Source organism: Rhinolophus ferrumequinum, chromosome 22 (genome assembly GCF_004115265.2).
Source record: "Rhinolophus ferrumequinum isolate MPI-CBG mRhiFer1 chromosome 22, mRhiFer1_v1.p, whole genome shotgun sequence".
NCBI lineage: Eukaryota > Metazoa > Chordata > Mammalia > Chiroptera > Rhinolophidae > Rhinolophus > Rhinolophus ferrumequinum.
The window spans coordinates 42,700,071-42,720,316 of NC_046305.1; the positions used below are offsets into that span (position 1 = coordinate 42,700,071).

The 20,246-nt window shown below is 36.1% G+C and overlaps 1 protein-coding gene across 3 annotated transcripts; it reads right to left on the reverse strand.

The window, feature by feature from the left end:
* Positions 1–405: 405 nt before the first annotated feature.
* LRIF1 (ligand dependent nuclear receptor interacting factor 1) lies at positions 406–17,394 on the reverse strand. Of its 3 annotated transcripts, none has more exons than XM_033093228.1 (4): positions 16,930–17,394; positions 4,202–5,711; positions 2,764–3,030; positions 406–1,916 (listed from the first exon to the last, which is right to left on the reverse strand). In XM_033093228.1, the coding sequence occupies exons 1-4, from the start codon at positions 16,995–16,997 to the stop codon at positions 1,479–1,481; spliced, it is 2,283 nt and encodes a 760-aa protein (XP_032949119.1). In that variant the 5' UTR covers positions 16,998–17,394; the 3' UTR covers positions 406–1,478. The 3 variants fall into 3 exon arrangements, with proteins under 3 accessions (XP_032949119.1, XP_032949118.1, XP_032949120.1); XM_033093227.1 differs by having other exon boundaries at positions 4,202–5,703; positions 16,930–17,348; XM_033093229.1 differs by lacking the exon at positions 4,202–5,711 and having other exon boundaries at positions 16,930–17,292.
* Positions 17,395–20,246: the final 2,852 nt, after the last annotated feature.

Here is a 20,246-nt window from a genome sequence, read left to right on the forward strand (position 1 = left end):
GAGTTAAAACCAAGAGAATTAAAAACATATGCCCATACAAAAAATTGTACCCAAACTTTCATAGTAACCTAACACCCTAGCAGCCAAAGTGTAAACAACCCAAATGTCCATAAATGAATAAAGTGTAATATATCGATACAATGATATTATTCAGCAATTAAACAAACAAGTCACAAAATATTTTGAATGACTCATTCCATGCATATGAATTCCCACAACAGGCAAACCTATAGAGACAGAGAGCATATCTGTGGTTGGTAGGACCAGGGGCGGGGGCTGGGGGGGGTCAGGGGAGTGACTACTAATGTGTATAAGGTTTTCTGGGGGTGATGAAAAGTCCTAAAATTAGATCATGGTGATGTATGCAAATTGTGCGTAATAAAAAAAAAAGACACTGAATTGTACTTTAAAAGGGTAAATTTTATATGAATTATCTCAATAAAGCTGTTACAAAAGAGAAAATGTAGTAGAATCTAGTTGATGAACAGTTTGTATTTGTTCGACTCGACTCCCTCTCAGCATTTTGTTTTCTATTCTGTTGCCATTGTACATATTTTATTTGACCTTACTTCCAGAGATTTGTTAATCATTTTTAAAATAACCTTTTCCTACTTCCCCTTCAATCCTATCCCCCCACCACTACCAAACTCTTCAAATGAAAAATAACCAGATAGAAACTGTTCGCAGGTTTTAAGAAAAACCACACTTTACAATTTTAAAAAAGTATTAAATGTGACCATTGTTCACATTTACTTTTCACACAGTCCAAGGTCACATATGTACATATTCAAAAAACAAGTAGTTTTTGCCTAGAAACAATAACATATCACATTAAGCAAACAATATAATGTATAACATGAATTCTAAAACTCATTTTGGATTATATGAAACTACTTTGTAAAAGTTACAAAACAAGTGTTCATCAGTCTCAAGAAATGTTTGAATTTTAAAATAATGCTGCTATAATACATTTCTTTCATGAAATTAAAAAAAATTACATTGGTGAGTAGAAGGTATCATTTCACAGGTAAAGAGACTGAATGAGTACATATAAAAATCCATTGCCAAAGCTAAGCTTAGAGCTGATTTCTTCTCTTGGATTGTTTAATTTGAATAGTATACAATACTTATCTATTGTTGGAATAACACCTGAGCAATTTAGCTAAAGATACAAACAATAACAAAAGTCCTGCACAAATATTCAAACTTGGGGAACGCTAGTTAAAATAACAGAAAAATAGAAAAATTTTCCTTCCAAAAAAAGGTCTCGACAAAGATTCAGATACCCCATGTAGATTATTCAACAGTCATATTGAATCAATCTTTTCTGTATTCCTTAAATAAAACTTTATAATCGACTGAAAAAAAACAAATTTCATATTCAAAAACACTTTCAAAAGCATCTATAATTAACAATGCAAAAAATATGGTAAAAACACAACCAATTCATTGAAGTCTTCAAGTATAGCAACATTTTATTATTTTTGGTGCATCTTCTTCCGCATTTCTTCCAGGGCTGCTTCTTTCTCTCTCAGCATCTGCTTAAGTCTTCTTATTTTTTCATCTCGAATGGTTTCTTCTAACTCTGGTGGTGTCATGGGAAAAATATCTTCAGTATAATTTTTATTAAAGGACTGACTTTGTTCAAAATCTGCATTTGAACTCAATGTGCCTTTTTCCTGGTTCTCCAGGGTACAGTGTCCTATTTCAGTTCTCTTTTCTTCTCTGGTTTTGTTGCAGCTTGTAAGAATGTTATGGTGTGATACATCTAAAGTTGGTAAAATACTGCTAATGAGTTGGGAATTGGTGACATTAGTTCCTCCATTTACAGTTGTGTTATAAGCACTCTCAGTTTTCTTCTTTTTTGTGTAATCCATCTTCTTAATGTTTTTTGCTCTTCTTTTCTTATCAAAACCCTGTTGCAATGTTGAGTAAGATTCCAATAGAAAAACAAAGTATTACTGCCATATATAGATTGTGCTCTGAAATTTAACAAGTTTGCAGATACAAATATTTAGCAATTAAATTCAACTCAACAAAATATATTGAGAACAACTACAGCAAGAAAGTAATGCTTACCACTGTGTGGTACCAAAATGAATAGCAATGTCCAAAGATTTCCACTGAGAATAAATTGCTTAATTCACATTTTCCTGCTTATGTCAAGTATTAGAAGCTGTATTGATCTACCACCAAAAAATTACAGCCATTTAAGAAGAGCCTGAGAATTAAATGTTTCCTTTGTATGATAGGCACATACGAAACATTTTCATGGGAAAGATTGACCAATCTCTGATCTGAAGTGCAGGATATTAAACAACATAATAATTATATAAGTAGAATGACAGTACACAAAGTTACAGGGATGCTTCTTTTCATCATTATTGACCATGTAGATTTCTTAAAATGTTTGTATGAAGGGTTAATACTGCAGTATCCTCATGCCTGTATTTTCTCTACACTTGGATTATTTCTTTTAGATAGTGTCTTACTAGTTAAAAAGCTATGGCTATTTTCTTATAATTTGATGATGGAAAAATAAACGGTAGGTGAATAAAAACACTTAAAACAACATCTTTAATTAACCGGGAATGCATTTTTACCTATGCATATGTGGTTCTTTTTAACACTATCTTGGTGTACGTATATGTGTAAATTTAGTAACTATTATTCATATTGATACATAAAACTAAAAAACCAAATCAAGAAAATACATTCATGTCTCTCTGGAGTACCTGCAAAGGACACTTTATAATCTATTACCTGTTTTCTGTCTTTCTCCTTCACTATAAACTCTGTGTCTTTTTCACTCTTCACCAAACTTCTAAAAGTATTAAAAGCTTCTCCAGAGCCCAAACGATCAGGAATCCGAGTAAGGCACACTCTCAAATCTTTAGTGAGACCAAATATCTTTTTAAATTCAGCATCAGTCTTCACATATGATGCCTTAGTGTTTCTTCCTTGAGAATTTTTCTTGTCATTTCTTTCTTGAATAACTTTTCCTAATGTTGATGCCATCTCATTCTGGATCTGGAATTAGGAAAAGAAAACACACAAACAATACTGCCCATTACTTAAGCTATTTTATCAGACTAGCAACTAAGTGATTACCTCACCTTACTTAAAACATGCTTTAAAGTCCTAAATGGTTGGTTTGAATTAACCTTGCCTAACCACCCACACTCAAAAATCTGAACTAAGGACAAAATTAAAATGTTCCCCTGAAATTTCTCATTTATTTTACTTTCTTGCACTACAAAGGTAACAAGTACTCAATTCTCAAACAACTCCATACAGATGAAAGACCAGTTAACAATAATCTATATGACATTAATTGGAAATTGTAGTCTTCTGGAAGTCTTCTGCCTTTAATTAATCTTATCCTTAATCAGAATGCATCTCCTTACATCTCTGGAATTCAATAATTCTGTATGGAAAGGGGAGAAATGCTGACATTATTAAATAGACCTCTAAGTGAGGAAAAGCTGGGTATTAAGTATTTAGTGAGCACAGACACACATATCTTAAGTAGAACAGAAAGGTACCTAGTTGGCTATGTTGGATTAATTGGATGAGTCAGAAAGAAGGGCTAACAAAAAAAAAAAAAAAAGTTTGTCTCCCCCCCAAAAAAAATCCCGAAGATGTTGATAAATGCTATTTTCACAAATGACTTGAAAACTTGGTCTTGTCCTACCCCTTCCACCATCTACCTAAAAAAATTGCCAGATTATCTACCTACCACCAGAAAACAAACAAAACCCCCCAATCTCCTATATGCATAATATTCACCTAATATTGACCACTAAAAGTAGCTACTAAATATATATCTATGTATACGTATTCATGTGTACAAATATGTGTATGTACATATACACACATAATTTTACTAAGTTTTTAATTCACATTATCCTTCTCCAACTCCTCTAAACCTTGTTGTTGTGCAATTTTTGTTTGATCTTGTTTTAAAGATTTGGCATGCCAAATGATTCAAGACAAATAAATTGCTTGGACTCTCAATTATACTCCTCCTCAAACATTTCCTTCAGATGAAAGCTTTGACTTAAGCATTCATGTGTGTATGGTATGTGTGTGATGGCGTGGAGGATGGGAGAGGAGGGGAGAAAGGGATTATAACTTTGAGAATTAAGAAAATTTTTCCATATAAAGAGATAAAAAGAACATCCTGACATGGGAAAATTACCTTTGGTTCTTGGTCTCTGAAAACACACTGTTGTGAAGTAACACTTGTTGCATCAACAGAGGAACTTATTTTCTCTATGCTCTGGATGACATTTCCTTTTCTGGGGGCATTTTGTCCTGTACTAAATCCATCTGGACAGTCTGCCTTTATGAATAAAGTCTTACTCTGTTTTAAGTAGTTAATAGATGGGTTCGGACTATGCGGGTTTGGGGTAGAAAGAGATGGTTTCTCCACATTTTTATTCTTCTCTGCCCTTAGATTGGCCATGGGAGCAAGCTGGGTATTTGAAAGTGATTTTGTCTCCATCTGGGTAGATTTATTTTTAGCCAAAACAAAATTTACAACCTTTCTGGATATTTCTGTGACTGCACTTGAACTCACTATCTGTGATAGATCTTTTCTTGGTGGAATATCAGGAGGAACAGAATTCTGTTTGTCAATCTGTGATGGCAAAACATCTGTCCCCTTTTTAGCCAATAGATAGACTTTCCCATTAAACATAACCAAAGCATTATCTTTAATAGGCATACTTTTGGACTGTGTCCCACTATGACTGATGGTACTCAATGTTGCCATATTTATAGTATCATCTCCCAAATTTTTCTTATCTACAAAACTTTTTAAAATCATTGAAGCCACATTATTTGAAGACTTAACAGGAACAAGAGATGGAGTACAAGGCTGTAGAGTTTCTTGAAAAATCCATTTCACTGGAGCAGCTTGAGAATGCTGACCACCGTTTAATTGTGTCTCTTTAGCAACATTCATTGGCATTTGTGTGGTATTTAGTATCACTGGCTTTGCTATTTCTGTAGCAGGTTTTGGGTAAATATGTTGAAAGTTCTTGGTAACTACATTTTGCACTGTATTTACAGGAGAAACATAAATAACAGATGGTATTTGGGAGGGCTCAACTGTTCCTGAGGTACTTGTTGCAGCTGCAAGTATCTTTTGCTGAACTGAAGGAGGCAATGATGACGCTGGTACAGATTTCACTTCAGCATGGGCTGGAATCTGTAAATGATGCCCAGAAGGCAAAACTGAAGATTTCACAGTCATTGGAAGACTCTGGGTATTTACTAAAAAGCAAGATGAATCATTTTGTGTTGAGGAAGGAGAAACAGCAAATGTTTGCATGGTGAGTCCATCAATTTTCACACCATGACTCTGAACTTTAGAAACTGATGAGGTAAAATTTTCAGTTCCCACAGAAGTAACTCTAACTTTTTCTGCTGTATCTATTGTTCTTGTAAATAAATAGTTTGAAGAACTGGCTGGCTGAAAAATGGGCAATTGAACTGCTGATGCACTTGTGGAAGAGCTGGAAATCTGAGTCTGAAAAGTAACTTGAACTGGGCTTCCTGTATTCCCTTTCAAAGCATCAGACATGACTGAAGATTGAACTATCGGTATAAGATTTCCAGAGGCATTAGTAATTGGAAGTAATTGCAGAAGATTTTTTCCATCCGAGCCAATCGTCTGAACTACTTGGTACATGCAGCCTGAAACACTTAAAAGAACATGAGTAAATAATTACAACATACTACATGGTATATACATTTTATTTAAAAGCAAGTATTTGCAAATATTATTTTAAAACATATATATTTATAACATAATAAAAGTATATAATTTGTCACTTTGATTTTTCAAAGCAAAACAAAGATTTTGAAGGAAATAATCAAAGATACGGTCAGCTTTGATTTAGATCTCACATGATTAGGCAATAGGTATGAGATCTGAACATTTATTCCTAAAAGTAGACTTTTCTAAGGTTTTACTCTGTATAAAATTATGCCTACTAGAATATGCTCCTCTTAAACTATTAGTACCCTCCCTTCTCCTTATCCTTAAATGATTTCCTCTTGTCTTCCTCCTTTACTCTTACTGACTAGGATTCTCATTTCACCTCTATTTCTCTCACTCTTTTATCCCCTCCCACAATCTGTTGTCATCTACCTACTGACAATGACTCACTCGTAAGTTCTACAATCAGCTATTCTTCTGCTAAAGGCATCTTTTACGGTGATACCTTAGTGTGCCAGATTTTTGGAGATTAAACTGAGTTACCTGTGTAGGAACCATTTCCTTCTTTAACTTATTGATTGTTGCGGCACATTTGAAGTTTGGTTCTAAATAGCCCTTAGTACGGCAATTACTCACACATTAGTTCCAACTGCCTGTCAATTCATTTATAATGGCAACGTCATTTCTGCTGAACGGTGTTCAACGAATGTGAAACACACTGGATGTAATTTTTTTTTAACCTAGTTAATTTTGATCCTGACACTTATGAGCTACGTCTTAGTACAGATTGTCTGATTCTTTAAAAATCCAATACATACCAATTTCTGTTTATATAATCAATTATTTGATTTCTTGAATTCAGGCACCTCAAGTTATTTATACCTAAAACCACCTTTCAGTTCCTGGAAAATATCAAGACTTCATGCGACTCAGGGCCATCACACGTTATCTATCTAGAAATCTTCTCCCACCCACATAATTCAAGTCTCAGCATAAATTGTATTTCCAAAGAGACACATTCTTTGACCACCTTAACAGCCCTTGTCCTTTCTTCACAGTCTATATTACATCTGTTAATTTCCTCCACAGTACATATCACAAGCTGTCATCACGTATCAATCTGTTTGTTCACTTGTCTGTAGACTGTCTCTCATGCTACATTCTAGCAACATGAGTGCAGAGTCCGTGTCCTATAAAACCAGTATGCCCTCATATGACTAAGAGCAAATGAAGGAAAAATTTATGGGCAAAAAAATAATAGAATTCTCAAAAGTGTAAAGGTGTGTTTTATAGCTTATAGGTATTTTTAAAACCTCAGATATTAATAAAAATCAAAGCAAAAAATTCTATACATCCTAGGAAGCAATGGAACTCAGTTTTACCTTTCTGCACCCAAAGTAACATAATTACAACCTTACAAATATTTAAAACAGCTTTCTGGCCATTTGATAGTACTCCAAAATGGTATATTTAATTGAAAAGTTAATCTTTAAAGAAAAGCATGAACATAAAGAAAACTATGAATTCTTGCTTTTAGGGTTAAAGAGGAAAACCCACCTACCCACCTTCATTACCTCCCCACCCCCCAAAAAGCACTTATAATCTCGATCAGAACTTATTTAACTTTTATTTATTAAACAAAAATTTACTGTCTGTTATGCTTCAGGCCAGGCTCAATATGGAAAAAGGTTAATTAAATGCAGCCTGTGGGCCATATATGGCCTTCTCCCTGCTTTTGTGCAGTTCACAAGCTAAGAATGGTTTTTATATTTTAAATAACTTTTTTAAAAGTCACAAGACTACTACTTTGTAATGTGTGAAAATTATGAGATTCAAATTTCAGGATCCATAAATAAAGTTTTATTAGCAAGCAGTTGCACTCATTTTTTTATGTACTGAATAAGGCTGCTTTCATGCTTCAACAGCAGAGTTGAGCAGTTACAGAGAGATCATACCGCTCACAAAGCTATATTTACTATCTGACCCTTTACAGACAATGTTTGATTGACTCCAAGCTAATTCAACCCACTATCCCTAAAAAGAACTTAAACTATCTGGCACGTGAATATGTAAATAGGTAATTATCATTAAATGAGATAAACGATGTACTTGGATGAATACAAAAATGCTTGCTCCGTTTTTAAAAAACATTCTTTTCTCAAGGCTTCCTAGATATGACATTCTCCTACCTCTGTAGTGACTCCTCAGCTTTCTTTGCCAACTCATCCTCCTTGAATGAACCTTCAAATGCTGGAATTCACCAAAGTTTAGACTGAATTCTTCTCTTCCTACTCTGTACACTTTCCCTAGATGATTTCCTTTAAATGCATGACTTCAATTTAATTACCATTTATATATCAACAATTCAAATATTTATATCTTAGCTCTTTCAAATTTCAGGGGTATATATCCAACTTTCCTCATGACATTTCCATTCAGAATCTCAAACGCACCTAAAACTCAACATGGCCTTTTTCAGTGTTTCCCCCGCTTTTGGTAAATAGCATCCCATTTATCTTAGTCTAAGTCAGAAGAAGTAATTCCTTCTTTCTAACCATCTATATCAATCTATCCCAAAATCCTGTTGATATCATCTCCTAAATTTCCCTTGATCTGTTCATTTCTTTCCAAATTAACTATCTCCACTCTAGTACAATGAAACATCATCTCTGGTTTAGACTATTTTAGTAGCTCAGAAACTGGTTTTTGCTTCAGTCATATCTTCTCCCCTTCAAGTTGGCATCCTAAAGCTGGCCCTTCCCTGCTTAAAACTTTCAGCAGCTTCCCATTTTCTTTGAGCAGTAGAAAGAAAATGAGATTTTGATGCAATGGAAGTCAAAGGAAGAGTTGCAAGAAAATTGGGGAATTCTATTTAAAGTTTCTGAGAAGCGAAGTAGGCTGCAGATTAAAAATGCACACTGGGGCACGGCCGGATGGCTCAGTTGGTTAGATTCCCATATGGGCCAGTGAGCTGCGCCTTCCACAACTAGATTGAAGACAACAAGCTGTCGCTGAGCTTCTGGAGGGGCAGCCAGATGGCTCAGTTGGTTAGAGCACAAGCTCTCAACAAGGTTGCCAGTTCAATTGCCACATGGGATGGTGGGCTGCACCCCCTACAACTAAAGATTGAAAACGGCAACTGGACTTGGAGCTGATGGGCCGTGGAGACACAACACACTGTTCTCCAAGATTCCCCAATAAAAAAATTTTTAAAAAACTGCACACTGGGATGAATGGCATGAGGGTCAGTAATGGCTTTAAAGAGCAGTTTGGTGGGGAAAGTAGTTTGGTGGAGAAACGTGTGAATATGAAAATGGCAAGTATAGACAACTCTTTTATGAACTTTGTAAAGAAGAGAAAGACTGGTAAGTAGCTGGAGGCAAAACATGGGATCAAGGAAGAGGTCTTTTTCTTTTTTTAAAGCTTAGATGAACCAGAGCATATGTAAATGCTCATGTGAGTTGTCAAGAGCAAGAGACTGGCAAGGAAGCCGGCTAAATACGTGCAAGGTTTGATCAGGAGGTAGGAAATGAGAACCAGACGACGGATGGAAGGATTGAACCTTAACAGTTGCAGGAGAAACAAACATCTCCTTCCACTGGAACTGGAAGAGAGGTTAGGTGCATTTGCAGGTAGGTTTATAGCTTTGGTGTTGTAAGGTTTAGGTAACTCTGATCTAACTGCTTTTATTTTCTCTATGAAAAAGGAGATGGCATCATCTACTACGAATAAGAGCAAAAACAGGGAGAGATTTGAACAGTCTTTGTGCAAGAATAAGATGACCTCAGAAAATAGTCACTGGGCACTGCTGATGGCCCAGTGAGACAGGTGGTGATTATGAATTTATAGTGAGACCAGTCTGCTCTTCTGAGATTTTCCTTATTTTCACAGGTATAGGCAAAAAGAAAGAAAGCAAATCACTGAGTTTATCCAAGGCTGCGGAGGCTTCAGAAAAAGGGTACAAGAAAAATCAAAAAGGAGCAAAAGAATTTAGGGTATTGATAAAATTAAAATGATGAAACAGAATCTAAACTGGATGGGGGAAAAAATGAGAACATGAAAGCCTAAAGTATAAGAAGAAAATAAAGGGATTATTAGACTGAAGGCCCAGATAAAATTAAAGCTGTCAGAATGGGAATACGAGTACTTCAACAAGTAAGCTAGAAATACAGGAACTGGTAATTAGAAAGCAGGATGCCTGAATCAAGAATTTTGTAGATGCAGCAATTTCACCTGATAACAATAACTACAGAAGTGGATGCCTGGCACTAGAACGGAGAATAAGATCGCTGGAGAAAAAAAATCTTTGTACTGAAAGACCAGGTGACAAAGAGATTATCCATACAGATGCTAAAGTCATGTAGGATCAAAGAGAAGACTGTGATCTAGGTGCTAAGTTTAGTGACGGTGGTTGACAGATGGAGTTAAAGAACTGCAATTAAAACCATCTACCAACTTCCTATCACCGATATGCCAGAAAGTTGTTTCGAAGCCTTCTTCTGGAGCCTCCTTTCTTTCCCATTATTCTATAACTCATTCTCCAATATTACCAAATGTGTCTTGAAAGTTAAATCTGTCTTTATCCTCATTTTCTAGGTACTCTATACTGAAATTGGCACTGCTACAGTAGCTAATTATCCTTCCATTTTGAACCTCTTCCTATCATGATTCCCACTGAGCACAATTTGTTTCGTTTTAATGTTTCCTTTCTTATTCATTTTCCGCATTTTAAGCATTCAACTATGACTATTCTCCAAAGCACAGTTCTTGGCCCTATTTCTCATTCAAGACATTCTTCTTTCAAGACTGAACCAATTTTCACCACTTCAACTATTTGAACTATTTCCTTTGCAATAAGGACTCTCATAGTTACATCCTTTTATTCCTATCCCCTAATATTGACCTCAGTTCCATATCTGTGATGTCTTACCAAACATTTTCACCTTACATAACCATCAATTTAAAGTTAAAAATACACTCTACTGAAAACTAATACTCTATCCTACCATCCAGTCATGTGTTAGCATTACTATTTTCTAAGTCACTTAGGTTTGCAATCACCTAGTTATCTCCAATTTATCTTTATCACTCTTCTTATTCACTTTTGATTCACCCACAGCACCTCGTATAGATGCTTACAAAGGGTAAACAGTCAACAGATGCAATCTCAATGAATCACCAAGTCTATAACTGTTTTCTTTTACAGCTCTTATTCATCTTCTTTCTTCACCATTGCCACTTCCACTACCTAGAGAAGACTTGCATCACCTTGTGTCTAGTCCTTATTATCTCATCCCTGTTTTTCACTCTGACTTTTAAACTACTTTTTTTCTGACTATAGCCACTATTAATATGTACCTCTGGCACATTAAAATCGTTTTTATCCTGTTTCCTCCTTGCTCAAAGCTTTATAATGTTCCATTGGCAATTCAGCTTGATATGACAACCATCTACAATTGAGTCCCCCAACCACTCTCTACAAAACAGGACCACCTATAACTTCTCAACATAAACTCCCTGGTCTTATCAAAGAGGTCTCTTTGCTTTTCTGGATTATCTCATGCATATTATTTATTCTAAATATTCTTCAAGTTATTTTTTCTTCTCCAACAATTTAAAATGTAGTTATAAATTGAGGATCAATTCCACCTTCTCCATGAAATATCTGGTAATCACTCAAACTCACATTAATTTTTCCACTTGGAATCCCTAAAGTACTTACATGGGTGCCACTAATGCTAGGGGTTATATAATGCCTTCAATACTGCCTTTGATCTATTAGCTAATTTTAAAAAATGAATAAATTATTTTTTTCATCAGTGAGTTGTAAACTCCTTAGGGTCAGAGACTGCATCATTTATTTTGTAATTGTTCTTCCAATACCAAGCCCAGTAGGACCACAAAAAACATATATATATACTATATATAATACATATAACACACACACACGGTGCCAAAAAAGCATATACACATTTTAAGAAAGGGAAAAACGATTAAAATTGTATTAATATAAACCAATACCAAAAGATGAATACAAGTCACATTTGACTTCTGAAATTACAAGAGGTGCTCAAAGTGGTTACTGTCAGCGTCCAGACGTTTCTGATTACGGGGAACGACTGCCTGAGCAATGCTGACCAAAGGGTCCACTTGTATACATTACGTATACTTGTATATATAATGCAGCTCTTTTGACTCTCCATTTCAAGTGAACTGTCTCAATACCATTCACTGCTTAGTCCCATTTGGTTTATTTGTGTACTTCATACACCAGTAACATTTAGCTAACATATTTGAAGCTTCAATACAGTAGAACCCATGTTTTTATAACTATGTCCATAGGGGCACGCATGTTTTAACTGACATGGGATTTAAACAAATCACACAGGCTTCTGACACTTCATTCACATATTTCATTATATGGCCTATTTCTGCTTTACAAAAAACATTTGTGAATATCACACAAACTATTTTCAAATCTAATCACTGATTTTCCCTCTTTTCTACTCCACTCCCCTCCAAAAAGGGAAGGAAAATACAGCTTCTACGTCAGGATATCAGTAGAGAGTCACTTAATCTACCAGAGACCATAAATTCCTTAAGGATAGATTATCTTATTCATAATACATCCTCTACACTTAACAGAGCACCTGGCACATTGTAGACAATAATGTTAGCTAATTGAATTCTACAAGCCATGACTTTTTAAAAAATCCATGATTTCCTAGTAACAAATGAAATGAGTTCTAAAAAACCGAAATGCAAATGTTAAGAAGAGAAGTCACAAATCAGGTGAAGTTCACACTTCTTCAACCAATATATTATTTTTTCAGATCTAGAAGCTACTTTCTATTTAAGAGATTAACTAAAAACCCTATAAAGATTCTGTTTTCTTAAAGATCACATTCTGCTTCCTAATGTTAGAACTAAAACTAGAACCAGATTCTGCATCCCATGCTCTGGTTTAGTCACTTAAAAAGAAATCATCAACATGCTAATTACTTTAAACCAGCTGGTGATTGAACTGAGAAGTACATTGGAAAAATAATACAGTCTGAGACTTTAAAAGAGAAAACAAGATTAGAAAGATTACCGGATTCTAATCTTGGCTCTTCTAAATTATTATTAGTTGATTGACTTTGGTAAATTTACTAACTTCTTGGAATATCTGTTTCTTTATTTGTAAAATGGAGCCAATAATGAAGGCTTGCTATGAAAAGTAAATAAAAGAACTGGCTGGGATTATGATAAACTTTCAATATATGCTAGTTATGACCTTCCATTAAAACATATAATTGGTGTCCAAGAATAAGTAAATGAATTAGGTAGTCTTCTGAATATATGAGAACTTTAACAAAAGGTATATTAAGTATATTTATAAGTTCTGACATTTTTTACTATTCTAATATTGATATGAAACATCCACATATTAGAAATGGAATAAAAATTTTGCAGGCTAATGAACATTTTGTAGCTATTTTTGAAAATATTTTTTTCCCAACTGGTAGGAGACCTTTTCCCATCTTACTACCTATGATTTCACATTATGTACTTATACAATATACGTAAGGACATAATGTAATACACACCATATAATATTATATACATAATAATGTTATTATAAATGTCATTAATCTAATCTCAATAAATAGCCCAGCAATATGGTATTGCCATTCCTATTTTATAGTTGAGAAAATAAGAGGTTTAGAAATATTAAATAACTTATTCAGGATTACATGGTCTCTTGGGCAATCCCACCCATTTTCTTTTTCTTTTTTTCAGTTTTATTTTTCCCATCCATTTTCTTGTATTTACTTTAGCATAATCCCAACATAACAGGGTCCAAAAATTCAATTGCATAAACAGAGATTAATGAAATGTCATAGATTTCAGTTAGCCTACACTGTATGACTGTCTCTCTCTCACAAACACACACACACACACACACAAAACCACAAAAGTAAACTAATAACACTTACACTGCACAAAACTAAATGCACACTGAACTGACAATGAAACATTATCTTTCTAACCAAACCAAGTCCCTTGCTAAGGATACTCATTTTAGCTCTCCATTTTCGAACAAAGGATTAAGAGCGGATAAAAACCAATTGACAATCATATGACATCCTAATTCTTATTACTGTGGAAATGTATTATCACAAGCTTCTAGTATAATAACAAGTCTATTTTCAGCTCTGACCCTGCCTGAATTTCAGATTCAAACATCTCTCTGATGGCTTTCTTGGTGTGTTCTTCATTTCTATTAGTTTACCAGCATCTACCATCATAATTGATCCCCTTTTCTTTATACCAATTCACTGACAAGGTCTGCCCATTTTCCCTTCTGTTTCTTTGAATCAGCCCTTACTTTGCATCAGTTAGTTCAGCTCTGAAATGACTGAAATAGAATCATTATATGCCTGAACATCACTCTCGAATCCACACTACCATCAGTTATCTAAAATGCACAGGTGACCATGACAGTCCAATCCTCTGCTCCCCATTAGATGAAATCTAATCTCCGTAGCAAGGTAAACCAAACCCTTAAGTTCTATCTATTTATCTAGCTTGTAGCACAGAATCAAACAAGAAATACCAATTGTTAGTAATAAGCCATACTGGTGCTTTATTTACTGTTTTTCTCTGCCTGGGCATAGCCTGCATTCCTCTTTAATTGGCGAGTTGACATTTATATTCCCCAACTCAGCTGCTCCATAAGTCTTACCTACAATATCCCTTCTCTATGCCCTCACAGCATTCTATGCACAATGCTATATATAAAAAAAAAAAAGTATCACATCATCTCCCCGCTAGACTGTATGGTTTTTCATGGACATGGCCCATATCCTATTCTTTAGTAGGTCACTCCATTTAGCACAATCTATCACAGAGTAGGCACTCACTGAACGTTATTTAACCAACGTTTGGGCTATACTGATAATAAGTGGTAGACTAGAATATGAACCTAGGTCTCTGTATTCCAAAGCTTATCTTCTTTCCACTATACCATTCTGACTCCTGCTTTGCTCTTTGCTAATAAAGCCCAAATCTAAATAAACTTAATGCCTTCCATCACAAATATCTTACAGATTTTCCTTTGTACTATACAATTAAATTTGGGTTTTACATTTTATGCCCTAATGAATTAGAAATACTTTAAACAATAAACTTTCTATATCACATGACTAAAACTTTTTTATAAAAGGAAAGCAGCACCTCAAGAAAAATTCAAGTTATCTATAGAAAATAAGAAAATCATAGTCATTTTGTTTATGAAGAAAATGAATGATTTAGTACCATCAAAAATATTACAAGAAAATTAAGTTTCCAATAAAGTGCTGAAATTAACCAAATGACTTACAAAATTCTATTTGGATGTCATGCAGATTGTTACTTACAAAACAGAATAAAGTCGAATATGCAACCAAAACCCCAAATAAGTAATTTGAAGAAATAAATGCGTTTGAAGATGAAAACAATGCATAAATCAATGAGTTAATAAACTCTAATGACTTGTGAATATAATCAAAACTTAATTCAATTAATGTTTTAAAAATGCCAAATATAGATAGACAAAGGATTAGAAACTGGATAAGAGTTAAAGTACACAATAAATGAAAACTTAAAAGTTCTTACTCTATCTTATTTCTGATATTAAAAACAAATGCAATCCTAAAACAAACTGTGTTGTTACGGTAAGTCAGATGTCATCAGAATCTAGGTAACTAAAAGAAGGTAGAAATAAACAATCATTTAAAAACAATACTACTTTTGCATATCTATACACATCACTATCTCTGCCTATCTCCACAACTTCCAGCAAAAATAAACCAACAAACAACATACTGTACACAAAAGCTGGCTTTTTGGATGATTTGAAATACAATGGTTCTTTCTTGGCAGTTCTTCAATACTGTTTTAGCTCACCCGGCATTTAGTTTCATTTTCAGAATATTATGCATGCTTTTTTAAAGTCTTTATTACAATTAGGTTTTTTATCTACTTGTAGTTAAAGGAGACCTATTTCCTGGGCCAAAATTTGTACAGAAGTTGTATTCTTATAACAACAACAACAACAACAACAACAAAATAGTACTCTTCTATTTTTCCTAAATATTTCACCTAAATTCACTTTTAATCTTTGAAATATCTCTAAGTGGTCTTATTTACAGAACGGAAACCTGGGTACTTAACCTCACAAATAGTAACTAGCCAAGCTATAATTAAACCTAGGCACCCCATTTTCTTCATAAAATCTCTTCCATGAAATTTAATCTTAAATTCCATGCTTTCTTCTTCACATTTTTCTTCTGCAGAGACCCATTAACTTTTTTCTCATTACTTACTATACACCCACTAACCATGGAGCGTAACAATTTAAAATATTCTACCATAGCTAATAGTTTTGTTCGTTTCATTTCGTCGATTAATATAAGCTTTAAAAAAAAAACTGAGTTAGTGATAAACTAGTTTCTAAATTTACAATTAAGTATGTCTCTCTAAGAAATACTGGAATCTCCCCGTGTCATATATAGTTCATTTACAGAGACATCCGATTAGAAATGGCATTCGCATTACCTGCTTCAAATAGGCTGTTCTAAAGAATTGATTTTACATGAGAATTCCTCTATTTTTACTCTTCTTTCTCTGCATATAAAGCTATTACTCGAAATTTAAAGATAATCTATTCCCTTATTCTAGAGCAATTTTTCAGTTTCTAAATTCATATACTCTCATCAATTACACAAAAATATATCCTTTCCTTCTCACTCTTATAAGCAATTTTCACAGAAGGTCCAGCGCCACCTGGGTTGCACTTGCTAATCCGCGCGGATTGCTGCTTGTTTTTCCTGCGACTGCGCGAGAACCTTCCAGAAGGTTTTGGTCACACAGGAGCGTCGGCCATGTTGATTGTCCTCTCCCGTGGAGCTCTATTCTGTCTGCCTTTGAAATTGGAGACGCTGGAGTCCCGCGGAGCCAGGGCGGAGGCTGACTGACTGCGTCAGGCTCTGGAGCATTTACATTTCCAAGAGGGATGGGCTCTAAGTGCCAAAGTGACGAACATTTCCTCGGGGGTAGTTCACCGTGGGGGGGGGGGGGCGCAAACTCATCTGAATTGCAAAGTCAGGAAATGAGCGCCGACTCGACATCCTGCTAAGAAATGAGTGTGTCGAGAGGGATTGGAAACCTGTACTTACCAATGCGAGGCGTTGCCTGACTTTTCCTCTGCGGCTTTCAGGAAGACCCCCTGGAGGTTATTGGGCATTTTAGAGGGGTGGAAGGGGCCAGCACATCCAGGAAAGTGGGCAGTGTGGGGCCGGGGTCCTCCAAGGGGCGAGAACCAGAGCAGGGAATGTTGGGCTGGAGTTACTCCGGAACAACTCTGAGGAGTTCGAGGCTGAAAAGAGGGCGACGGCGAGCTCTCTAGAGGGCGTATCCCTAAGCTTCGGAGGGAGGCGGCGCGGCCACCGGAAACCGGAAGAATGGGACGAGGCTGACGGCGCTGGCTGAGCGCTGGACTCTGAGAGAAACGGTCGAGTCTCCGCCCCACAGAGCCACGACAACGCTCCAGAGCCACCCAGAGCCGGCGCTGGAGGCGTGGCCTTAATGGCGCCGCCCCCAGCAGAGCTGAGCTCTTGGTTGAGACCGCGCCCACTAAAGCCGCCAGCGGGAGCAAAGCTCAGCCCGCGGCTTCCGGAGTCGTCACATCCTGTTGTCGACGTGACTGGCTTGCAAAAGCCCCGCCTTTATGACGCAATCCAATCGCAAGTGAGGTTTGCTATCTCTTCTTCCGGATCAAGGAACGAATCGCAAAAGAAAATTCTCCAGATACCTACGCAAAATAAAATGTTTCCGGGGTCAGTTGTAACTTTTCTGCTTTGTGCTCGCCGCTGCTGTCATTTTACCTGTCCTGCCAATGCTTTAAAAGACATCAGAGGGCTCTTTTGCCGTCGTTATGCACTCGTGGCGTGAGAAAAATTTAAATGCCTGCCAGCAACCAGCACCGTATTATTGCTACTTCCGGAGGATTTCTCAGTTATTTCCTCGTTCCTGAAGCTTTGCTCCTGGTCTTAACCTAACCTCTTTCTCCACCCCACGCTCATGCCTTGGTCAGAATTATTATTTATTATCATATAATTAATTCGTTCATTCTCTAAAAGTTTCAATTCCCATACAGACATTTTTTGGGCATCTTTATTTGGAGCTCCAGAGGACAGTTTTTCAGAAGTCTCTTGATTCCTGCTACAAAATCACTTAACCGAGAAACAGGTTCAGTTTCTGGCTTACGGGGTAGACGTTCTAGTTCAGCTAGGGCTAGAAGGAAGTTGTGGGATGAATGGTTTAGAAGATCCAGTTTTAGCAGGTATAGACAATACCTATTTTAACATGGTCAATCTTGTTTAAGAGACTGCCATGAGGTAACCAGTTTTAAGGTTTATGTAGGTCTTTTAAAAATGCTGGTTACTCATTCCCCTAACTCCTTAATAAGCTGATACTGCTTAAAGAACTTAATATCCTGATACAGTAACAGAAAGCAATACTTTCTAACTACTCTTCACTCTGTGAAGGGTTAATATCAACGACATAGAATCCTGTATGTATAACTAGCATTTATCTTTCAATCAACTATCTCCTATACTAAAGAAAGGGTAGGGCAGTGAGCCCCTAATACTGCCTTAGTTTTGGTCTTCCTCCTATCTGTGAAAGCAAAATTACTTGGAACAAGTTTCCCATTCTTGCTTGTTCCACTTTCTCACACTTTATATTTCTTACCTTTTGCAGTCTGGTTTCTCTTTATATCCATCACCACTTCCTATTATTGAAATTGATGGACACCAATTGGGTTCCCAGGGAAGCAGACTCTTGCAATGCACTTTGATATGCAGGAAGTTTATTAGGGATCAGTATCTGTGGAAGGGAAAGAAAGGAAGCAAAATTGGGCAGAGGGGGAAGTTAATTTGTGATAGCCAATCTCAACAAATGTCTTTGCTTGTCCCACATTCCTGAAACTGAGATTAACTTTCAGAGTTTTCCCCAGTTAGGGTGCAGGGTTTGCCAAGGAAGGGTGTAGGACCTTAGGTAAGGAGGAGCTCTAGCCAAGGCACTTACTCAAGAAGGCTGATAACTGAGGCATGTCTGCTGGCAGCACTCCGCAGTTGACAGAATAAGACCTTCACTCCTCAAGGGAGGTCAGGGAAATGCATCACAGCATCCACTGTACTCATTAAACCACTCATTCTGCTATTGCAATTGATGCTGTTTATCTCACATTTGTTCAGATTTTTACACAGCAACACTATTAATTATCTCTTCACTCTTGATGCTGTTGGCAATATACTTTCTTGGTTTTCCTCCTACCTTTTTGTCTATGCCTCAGTCTCTTTTGAAGGTTTATCTCTCCCTTCTCAGACACTAAATCAGAGAGGTCCTTAAATCTTGGTCATTGATCCTCTTATTTTCTTAAACTTTCCTGTTTTCTCAAGTGATTTGAACTGTGCTCATGGCTTCAATTACCACCTCTACCCTTTATTATACCAATCACCTACATAATACTATGTGCAGGAAGTTTATTAAGGATCAGTATCTGTGGAAGAGAAGGAAGGGAAGCAAAATTGGGCAGAGGGAGAAGGTAGGTTGTGATAGATATTCTCAACAAGTGTCTTAGCCTTTCCCACATTCTAAGTAATTCTAATTACTATTCTAAATGATTAACAAATATTAACTCATTTACTCTTTTTTTTAAAAGCAGCTAATTTGTTCAAATGTGTCTTATTTTATGTGTGTCTGTCATTGCACAGAATTCTTTTGCGGGGGGGAACAGTGTGTTTTTTCCAGGACCCGTCAGCTCCAAGTCAAGTCATCCTTCAATCTAGTTGTGGAGGATGCAGCTCAGCTCCAAGTCTAGTTGCTGTTTTCAGTCTAGTTGCCGGGGTTGGGTAGGGGGTAGGGGGAGCAGCGCAGCCCACCATCCCATGTGGGAATTGAACTGGCAATCTTGTTGTTAAGAGCTCGCATTCTAACCAACTGAGCCATCCAGCCACCCCAAATAATTTACTCTTAACAACTATAAAATGGTTACATACAGATGAAGAAATGGATGCACAGAGAATAATGTAACAGCATGGATGAAAGGACGAGACTGAGTGAAAAGAGATTAGAGCATATTAAAATATAGTTAGACAAAAGATAAAATGACAAATTTAGGCAACAACTGACAGAAATGAGATTAACAAGTCAACAAATTCAGAGGATGATTTTACACAGACATTTCTGAGAAATTAATAGTTGAAGCATACAAAAATCGGCAGAGTTATCAAATTTCTAAATAATACAATAAACCAGATCAAGCTATTATATATGTAAGTCACTCTCCACTCATGAGATAGTTCAGATTCTTTTTGGGCATACACAAAATATATATAAAAAATTGAACCATATATTAGGCTACAGAGGAAGCCCTAATAGCTCCAAGGGATGAACATTACACAGACTGTTTTCCAAACATAATTGATTA